Genomic DNA, 10,296 nt, shown 5'->3' with positions numbered 1-10,296 from the left:
AGCATAGTCCAATAAAAATAACTTATGGTTCAGCTGGGCACAGCATAAAGATCACTCCATCGTGACAGACATGCATTATTAAAACGCTGAATCAAACTACATTTATCAGTTTCCTACAATATATTATGATCACGCATTTGAGATTAACAAAACTAAAATGTATTAATAATTCAAACTCTATACAGATAATGATTATTTGCCTGTGTCCCAAATGGCACCTTTTCCCTATATAGTGCATTCATTTTGACCAGGACCCATAGGGCTCGTGCACTACTCTGACCAGGGCCCATAAGGTGAAATGTAGAGAATATGGTGCCATTTGGGACTCAGCCCTAGTGTCATGAGACTCCGTGTAGTAGTGTATTGACTCAAACACCCATGCTGAGAGACAAGCTCCGTCGGTGTCAATAGTTATTGATTTATTTCATTACACTCCAATAACCGATCGTTACACCTCCTAGGGAATTGTATGATCACGCTCCAAATGTGATTGTTGTTTTCTAAATACTAACACAGTCAAGGGAATATTTGTATTTGTAAACTAAGGTTGCCAGCGAAAATCCCCCCCACTCACACACACACACACACACACACACACACACACACACACACACACACACACACACACACACACACACACACACACACACACACACACACACACACACACACACACACACACACACACACACACTGACACAGGCACGCACGCACACGCATGCGTAAACACACACAATCACACACACACAAACACACACACATACAAACGTTGATGGCTGAAGTAGGCAACTCGTATCACGCCCATTCCCCCCTTCCCGCATAGACACAGGGGTTTCCTGACCCTGGTTTTATGACCCATATTGTAGGGGACACCCCATTGGCAGCGGCTTCCCCCAGTCAGGAAAGGAAACCACCAGGGTTGTGGAAAATACCATTCAGCAGCCTGCAGGAGACTGCAGGACCCCACACCAACTAGCTACTTCTTCCACCACGTACTTGCAAGGATCCCCTCTCTGCACACACGCATGCATATAAGTACATATTCTTTAAAAAATGTTTTTTAAAGGAGCAGGGGGTATTCCTCCACTTGAAAGTTGCAGTGTGGTTGGACCACCAGGTGAATAAAATGTACATGCGTCATTTATTGAGTAACTCTGGCATTGCCTGATATATAGCCTTAGAGTTTAAAAGGGTAATCTGTAGTTGAAACAATAACAAAGTGGCTACCCTGCCTCTGTTTTGGTAAAAATACAGAGCTCTTGATGCAAGGACAGAAAAAAATATAGTTTGAAGTTTATTTTGAGGCTATATAGTGTTTGTTTACATGTACAATGTTTGCACACAAATGATATAAAACAAGCTTATATTTTTGGTTCTGAGGCATTATAAATGAGGCATTTATAAAAGTTATATTCTTCTTATTTTATAAGGCCAAAAATGTATGTAGCATCTGTGGATTGCCCCTTTAAGATATAGTCACACACTGTCACTCAGCATTGCATGACCAAGGATTTGAGAGGGGCCCCATGCCATTTCTACTAAATACATGATTGCATTTAAACATGCAATTGCGGTCCAAATGACGGAAGACAGACTGAGTTACCAAACTCTTCACCATTCACTCTCCGCAATCTCACTCTGTGTAAACTAAAGCTACTGTAAATGGACAGATTGAACCTGACTCTGGTTCTGAACTGCAGCCAGTGTCAGAAACGCTCCTCACCTGTAGACTAATTATGACACTGTAGTTAGTAGACGGCACAGCTGCTGTGATTCCACACAGCTCAGCACAGCACCACTCTATAAAACCTAACATCGAAGAGGTATGGGCCAGTCATTATCACCCCAGGAGGCTAACGCACCAAGCAGAGACTATTTTTCAACGAGCATGAGCAAAAAATACCAACTACGGGAGGATTTCTTCAATATTTCCTACACGTCATATTCTCTCCTTTCCGTGGGCCAGAAAACGATGCCAAAACGTGGAGAGATATTTTGTGAGATATGTTAGTGGTTAGTTTTTATAGTTTTGCCCATAAAAATGTTGTTCTCTGCTACCGGTGAAAATGATGGGGATCCCTGGAAGCTGTGTAACTTCCCGCCCCCAAGATAGGTTTCCATGAGGCAACAAACTTGTTAGTTAGGTAAGTTTCAATGAATGAATGGATGAATTAACGAAATACTGAATGAATTAATGAAAATGAAGGGATGAATCCCAAATAAGACACAATGAATATGTAGAACTTGGGTTTTTCAGTACAGTCAAGGATAACATTTAAGAGATTATGAAGTGATTGTTGCAGTTCTTTGTTTTTTGAGGCTCCAGAAAATGCATTGGGCAAGACCACAAACAGGTGTAGTGAGTTACAGGTGAACAGGAGTGCTGAGGAGTGGATTCTGTCGATTTTGTTCATGTATAATTACCCTTTATCAAAATGCATTCTTCATTTGAAGCAGGACATTATCATTAAAGATAATACTAGACCTAGATTTATAACGTGAGGTAAATGATCCCTTACATTTAGATTGTAATTTTGGAGGCTATTTGGCAATCATAATTTAAAATACGTCAGCAATTAAACAATTAGATGGCATCGGTCCAAACTCATCACACGCATCGTACCTGAGATCATTTGCCGTTTATGGTAAATGTCTTCCAATGGCAGGCTGAGCTCAGATCCTGGCTCCTCCCTTCGACATGGAAGTTTCATCAGTTTCCCGGGCTGCATCCACAAACTGTCATAAACCCGTCCCGTCGCGACGAGGCGAAACACGCAAGAGAGAAGTCCCCGACAATGTCGTTATTCAAAAGTCGAGGTGTATTTGCGAGTCTGTGTTTGTGGACTTTCTTGTTCTTGAGTGTCAATGCGAAGACGCGGAAGAAAGACGAGACCCGGTCTATGAACGACATCTACAGAGGGAGATGTGCGTCTCGGTGCCTCAGCTTGCACAGCACTCGTATAGCGACGCTCTCCAAACGATCTCAGGTGGAGGTAAGGCCAAAACAAGCCCGCGAGCATGCCGCTGTCTTCATGGAATAAAGTCAAAGTTGGATCAAACGCAGGCAATCAGAATTTTTCTACTGCATTATATAATATTCCATTAACTTTTTTTAATGCTAAATGAATTAATAAACAAGAATGTGCTTGAAATAGACCACCCCATTAACGAGAACATGTTTGTTTTCATTGTTTATATTTAATTTGTTTATTTAGTTGACTATTCACTGATAACTGAAGTTTAGTTTTTGGCCTCACAATAACTGCTTCAGATTTGTTAAGTTTGCAAGCAAACTAGACACAATATATGAAGACAATTCAGTACCATGTTCTGACAGGAAACTGACTATACACTGTACTCCTCATTAGAAAGTTGTCTTTACCATGTCCCATTTTTAAATCTGACTCTGCATTGAGAAGTGGAGCAACCTACTGGCTGATGGAGAGAGAGGCTTGTTATCCTAATTACGTCCATACCAAGCCCTTCACTGCCCCTCCAGTCCCAAGCCTACCACACTGACTGAGCCACCCAGGTCACATGATCAAGTTCATGTCCTCCTCCTTGGATAACATACAGTACATGGAGATAACTTAGCCTTAGCAGTGAACATGCCCAGTTACTCGCTATTCAGCCTCAGGATTTGGAAGGATGGCCCCGTGAGAATGCCCACTAGTATACTCCCACATAGTAGGCCTATATAGATTACTGAATGAATTGATCCATAGGGAATATGGAATGGGGGACTAGTGAGACATGGCTATTAGCTATGGTTTATTATCATAGGACTGGAACTGCACTGACATCAGATCATTAGCCACACTGTCAAGCACTCGCGACCTCTCTAAGGGTCAGGATATGACCTTTAACCTGTTTAATCACTACTTCCCACGGATCATGTAGCAGGGTCAATGTTAGATTGCAAGGGCAGTCCATCTATTCCCTCTGTGATGGAATTCCTGTCATAGATCAAATCTACCCATTGTAGGAGTGGATAGGATACTATGTCATGTCAGCCTATAAAATGGCTAATTCTTATTGCCAGACTTGGGTATATAGCTACAGTACGCTTCAGCTATACGTTTTCATCAATTCGACACATAGTAATGGACAGATGAACGTGACTAGAATGAAGCATATTGTTTGAAAGGTCTCTGTTGGCAATGTGCCGGAAGCAGCCACGGAAATACATCTTGGTACAGATCGTTGAATCTATCGTAACTTTCCATATTGGAAAGTCCCTTTCTGAGATTTGATGGAGACTTTTTAACATGACTGAATCTACCCCGGACAGTGACTTCAAATCATGTTAGTGCCACCATCAATCAGGATTAGTAGTGCACTATATAAGGAATAGGGTGCCATTTGGGATGTAGCCGTACCCTTGATTTCCAGTCTTTCACATGTAGTATTTCGGAAACAATTGTCTGACTTGTGAGACTAGTTCTGATTTGCGTCAGAGGTCATATTGTGCTCCATTCATTGAGTCAAAGTGACATAACAAAATGCCCTTATCTGTCCTGACTTTCATGTCCCTTGGGCTGCCATAGTAGCCTTCATAACATGGGTATGATGAATTGGATGAGTCCCCAATGGTACCCTATTCCCTTCATAGTGCACTACTTTTGACCAGCCATTTGGGATGCAGGCATTCATTGACCTGATAATGACAGAGAAGTCAGATGACTCTGTCTTTAGCCTTGCCGGCACAGGACACAGCGGTCGTTTTTGCCCACAACCACCCCTTCCAGACCCTTGTGGCTGCACTGGACAGACGAAGGCCAGGGTGCCTGTGACTGGCCTGCTCGGTCTCCTCAAGACATTAGCTCACTTAGTCACTTTCACTTTAGGTCACTTTCTTTGCCACTTCAAAAGCTGTGTTGCCAACATGAATGGGTAAAAATCGTGTTTGTACACTTTCGACTTTTGTTACATGGTAGTTAGGACAGTAGTTAAGACTTTAACTTTTACAGTACTGACTGCCCTCTACTCTCTTCTCCCCCTAGTAATTACACTACTGACTGTCCTCTACTCTCCCTAGTAATTACACTACTGACTGTCCTCTACTCTCTTCTCTCCCTAGTAATTACACTACTGACTGTCCTCTACTCTCTTCTCTCCCTAGTAATTACACTACTGACTGTCCTCTACTCTCTTCTCTCCCTAGTAATTACACTACTGACTGTCCTCTACTCTCTTCTCTCCCTAGTAATTACACTACTGACTGTCCTCTACTCTCTTCTCTCCCTAGTAATTACACTACTGACTGCCCTCTACTCTCTTCTCCCCCTAGTAATTACACTACTGACTGCCCTCTACTCTCTTCTCTCCCTAGTAATTACACTACTGACTGTCCTCTACTCTCTTCTCTCCCTAGTAATTACACTACTGACTGTCCTCTACTCTCTTCTCTCCCTAGTAATTACACTACTGACTGTCCTCTACTCTCGTCTCTCCCTAGTAATTACACTACTGACTGTCCTCTACTCTCTTCTCTCCCTAGTAATTACACTACTGACTGTCCTCTACTCTCGTCTCTCCCTAGTAATTACACTACTGACTGCCCTCTACTCTCTTCTCTCCCTAGTAATTACACTACTGACTGTCCTCTACTCTCTTCTCTCCCTAGTAATTACACTACTGACTGTCCTCTACTCTCTTCTCTCCCTAGTAATTATACTACTGACTGCCCTCTACTCTCTTCTCTCCCTAGTAATTACACTACTGACTGTCCTCTACTCTCTTCTCCCCCTAGTAATTACACTACTGACTGTCCTCTACTCTCTTCTCTCCCTAGTAATTACACTACTGACTGTCCTCTACTCTCCCTAGTAATTACACTACTGACTGTCCTCTACTCTCGTCTCTCCCTAGTAATTACACTACTGACTGTCCTCTACTCTCTTCTCTCCCTAGTAATTACACTACTGACTGTCCTCTACTCTCTTCTCTCCCTAGTAATTATACTACTGACTGTCCTCTACTCTCTTCTCTCCCTAGTAATTATACTACTGACTGTCCTCTATTCTCTTCTCTCCCTAGTAATTACACTACTGACTGTCCTCTACTCTCTTCTCTCCCTAGTAATTACACTACTGACTGTCCTCTACTCTCTTCTCTCCCTAGTAATTACACTACTGACTGTCCTCTACTCTCTTCTCTCCCTAGTAATTATACTACTGACTGTCCTCTACTCTCTTCTCTCCCTAGTAATTACACTACTGACTGTCCTCTACTCTCTTCTCTCCCTAGTAATTACACTACTGACTGTCCTCTACTCTCCCTAGTAATTACACTACTGACTGTCCTCTACTCTCTTCTCTCCCTAGTAATTACACTACTGACTGCCCTCTACTCTCTTCTCTCCCTAGTAATTACACTACTGACTGCCCTCTACTCTCTTCTCTCCCTAGTAATTACACTACTGACTGTCCTCTACTCTCTTCTCTCCCTAGTAATTACACTACTGACTGCCCTCTACTCTCTTCTCTCCCTAGTAATTACACTACTGACTGTCCTCTACTCTCTTCTCTCCCTAGTAATTACACTACTGACTGTCCTCTACTCTCTTCTCTCCCTAGTAATTATACTACTGACTGCCCTCTACTCTCTTCTCCCCCTACAGAACAATGGATACCTGGGCTGGTGTCAAAATCATAAACAGTGTGCCAAGGTAACGTACAGATGTTTACATGCGCACCATACCTAACATGACAATCACACAAACTGAATGATCTATTTTCAGAGGAAAAACTCTCAGGGAAAGTCAGCAGCTGAGCAAATAGCATGATACATCATTGTCATAGTGGTTCTTACACAGTACTCTATTTACCATGCAATACCATACATCACTGTGCCAGCAAATATACTGCAGCTAGCTATGTACTGTTCATCTGTCGGTCACAGAGCCTACATAATATATGATTGCAATGTATAGCGACAGGTGCTTTAGATGGATGCTTGGCTGTTAAGCTCTTAGTCTCTCCACTTTGTGTTTTCATCAAATACATTTCTCCACATCCCTCTCTGGAAGTCAACTGTCTTTGGGTAATGAGGTTCCACTCATTTCTGGTAATGAGGACAGTAACGTTCTCTAACAGCCCTGCAGTATACAATCCCTGCAGTGTACAGAAGTGAAGCTGACATGTTGCTTTTGTGCTTATTCCACAGGCTATACTGTAGTATACGGAAATAGAATGGTTGCACAGTTATCATATCTCATAATGAAAACAACAGTCAAATACCATTATGAACAATATTATCTCATATGTTTTTGATAAATTGAATAATGTTTTTTTTAATAACACGTTCACACTCGTAGCTATTTATTCTGAAGCCACATTCCTAATCAGTTTAGAATTGCCTTTGTGATTGTTTTGTTGCTTTGTTTACTACAGTATAACACTCTGGCTAGTTGTGTGTTTTGTCGCCATATGGGAGAGAAGCACAACAACACGCGTCTCTCTCTGGGACAGACAGACACACCCCAGGGTAGGCTTGCAGCAGAAACGTAGTCAGACAGGCTCTGACCTCTCTTGGTGGGTCCGTGAAAACATTTGGCCAACTGCTCAGCAGATTTCTCCAGAACTCCAGAGAGAGTTTTCACTCAAACTTTAAACCAGGTCAATCCCTGCAGCATGATAGCATCCTCCACACTAGGTCCATGTAATATAGCCTGCAACCCGAAACCAATATGCTCTGTTTAACGGTGAAACTGAGCATATCAGTTTGGATACCAAGCTACAGATAATAAAATGTCAGCGCTCTCCTTGTTTTCTTGAAGAGTGACAATGCTATTTTATTCACACAAAGAAAGTAATAATGATATTCTATTCTTGTTAAGAAAGAACACAGCCAATTAGAATTCTCTTCCTTGTAGAATGTTTATTACACGGCAGCTAATTGCCAAATTAGAGGCTCTGAAGTAGAGATCAAGAATCAATTTATTCTCACTAAGGAGATCTTAATGTCTCTGCGGGTCTCACTTTAAAAGTAAACTTGCTTTGCTTTCAGTTCGGTTATGTGCCACCAACGGTTCTGTATATCACTAGAACTCAACATTAGATTTGATAGGCTGCCCAAGGATTCCAGTCTGATTTAAGGTGTTCCTGAAATGTCACTGCCTACTATGAAAGCTGTACTGTAGTTCCAGCTCAACCACAAATTTGGAAGTCAGACCCTCATGTTTTGCAGTATTTGATTACAGGAGATGATTTGTTTTCGCTGCATAAGCCATCGGATGTCTGCATTTGGTTATTGCTTGCAGCAGTGCTTACAGCTACACTAAAAGTCCACCCGCAACTTATCGAAGACAACAACAGTGCTGCCATTTTTTTTTTAAAGCCCTCAATGACTACATCCAGCAGAGCTATGATCATGTTTGGTCACAATAGTCCGATCATCCTGTACTTTGCCCGTGCACACTCAGCATCACGTTGTCTCTGTGGACCTCCCTGGTAACGATGGGTGACTGTTAATCCGCCTGTCACTATCTCTTCGAGGCAGGCAGTCAATTAGGGCTACTATAGATGATTACCATAGCCTGACAAAATGGAGTCCGGTCACATCTTCATTTAAAGGCTTAGCAGGGGATGACAGGATCGCTTCAGTGCCTCATTTAGGAGAGCCGTGGACGGTCATAATTGCCATGCCATTACACCGGGCTGCCTGTCAGCCTCTCAGCTCTGCAGATATGAATGCTTAGTTCAAGTCATTATTATTTTTATTTTTTTTATCACCTCACGACAAGCCTCGGCTCCTTCAGATTGGCGTTTAGGCGGCACTTGGGAGTCATTAGTGTACTAACTAACACTTACTGGTCTAGCAGTTGGGATGATGTGGCCCTAAGGACTATAAATAAGGCTGAAATGGCACCCTATTCCATATATAGTGCACTACTTTTGAATGCACACCACATGAATGCATCTTCCACCACAGACATGACCATGTTAAATAATGCACAGTGTTACTACTACAGAGAGGTGGCTTGTCCTCTTGAGAAAGACTCTGGAACCCCCTCAAAGCCTGTTCAATTTGTAGAAACAGGAAGGGAGAGACAAATGCTTTCCTCCAGGGAGGGTGTCGTCTGGGCACTGTATCAAACACTTGTGTGCTACAGTACAGCCAGGGCGCATCCCAAAATGGCACCCTTTTCCCTAAGTAGTGCATTTATTTTGACCAGGGCCCATATGGCGCTGGTCAAAAGGAGTGCACTATATAGAGAACAGGCTACCGTTTGGGAAGCAGGCTCAGTCTCCCCCAACAGAATAGCAGCGTTATGCACGGTCAGCAGAGAAGTCACTGAGGCCATTATTTACCGTCGTTCACAAAGGAAACGGTTCACTCCTGTCCTACTACATCCTGAAATGGCCATGTGCATTCTGGTGGTGCTTTTCCTGTTTTCCCGGGTTCCTTTGTAAAACAGAGCAGGTTTTCCTGTGTTCAAAATTAAGAGTAAGCATTATTGACTTTGAAATGTATATCAAATTTATGCCATCAAGGGGTAACACTCCGTTGTCTGTTGCCATCAGTGGAAGAGAGTCCTTAGGTGTTCTGTAAATTCCTAGACATTCTATCAGAGTCCTAGAACTCTGCTTTATTTGCGTTTGGTTGCAAGTGGAGAGGAATGCTTGGTTTGAGTTTGAAATGGGGCAGAAAATGGAGCGTAGCCGAGGCACAATAAGAAACGAGGAGACGGGAGTCTGAGCGTCAGTTGGGATTAGAGGAAGAATCTCAAGTTGGAGACCAGAGAAGGGAGATAAGAGATGACAGGACAGGGACTCTCAGAGTACAGCATGGCACTCGGCTATGGCAGGGAGCCGAGGATCTAGACGCTATGGGAGAGCTTTAGACATGCATTACGTTGTAGTATGGAGGGACTGTAGGAGAGAGGAAAGCAAGGACAGGGTACTACAGGAGAGTAGAGGGGTGAGAGGGAGCTAGCTGAATGTATGAGCATGTGTTACTGAATGGGAAAGGGTACAACGTCAGCCTTTAGCAGTTTCAGGATGTTCCTTCTATAGAAGTAGCAGTGGGGCCTGGGGCGAGCTCGGCAGGGTCTCCGCATTTCCCCCTCCATAAAGTGGGCACCTCAGCTGCATTTAAACGTGCGCCTCCTTCCTTCACATTATTCAGAGTTTCCGACAACTACCAACACTTTCCACCCCTCACACACTCACACTCACACACACACACACACACTTGTTCATGTTTTCACAGCAACTGAAGATAAATGTGTTTCCCACTCTCATTCCGACCAAAACGTTGCCCCTGGATAACTCCCATCTTCACGCCTTAAAC

General features: G+C 43.0%; 1 protein-coding gene across 2 annotated transcripts in view; it reads left to right on the top strand.

The window, feature by feature from the left end:
• Positions 1-2,734: 2,734 nt before the first annotated feature.
• Positions 2,735-10,296, top strand: part of LOC106574267 (anosmin-1) — a 32,004-nt gene continuing 24,442 nt past the window's right edge. For both annotated transcript variants that reach the window (XM_014150050.3, XM_014150052.3), the window contains exons 1-2: positions 2,735-2,993; positions 6,623-6,670. In XM_014150050.3, the coding sequence (XP_014005525.2) occupies positions 2,796-2,993; positions 6,623-6,670 (246 nt within the window). In that variant the 5' untranslated portion in view covers positions 2,735-2,795. The remainder of the gene's footprint in view (positions 2,994-6,622; positions 6,671-10,296) is intronic.

The sequence above is a fragment of the Salmo salar genome, chromosome 16 (assembly GCF_965601325.2).
Source record: "Salmo salar chromosome 16, fSalSal1, whole genome shotgun sequence".
Taxonomy (NCBI): domain Eukaryota; kingdom Metazoa; phylum Chordata; class Actinopteri; order Salmoniformes; family Salmonidae; genus Salmo; species Salmo salar.
Note: the sequence above shows the minus strand (reverse complement) of the source record. Positions and strands in the feature narration are given on the sequence as shown.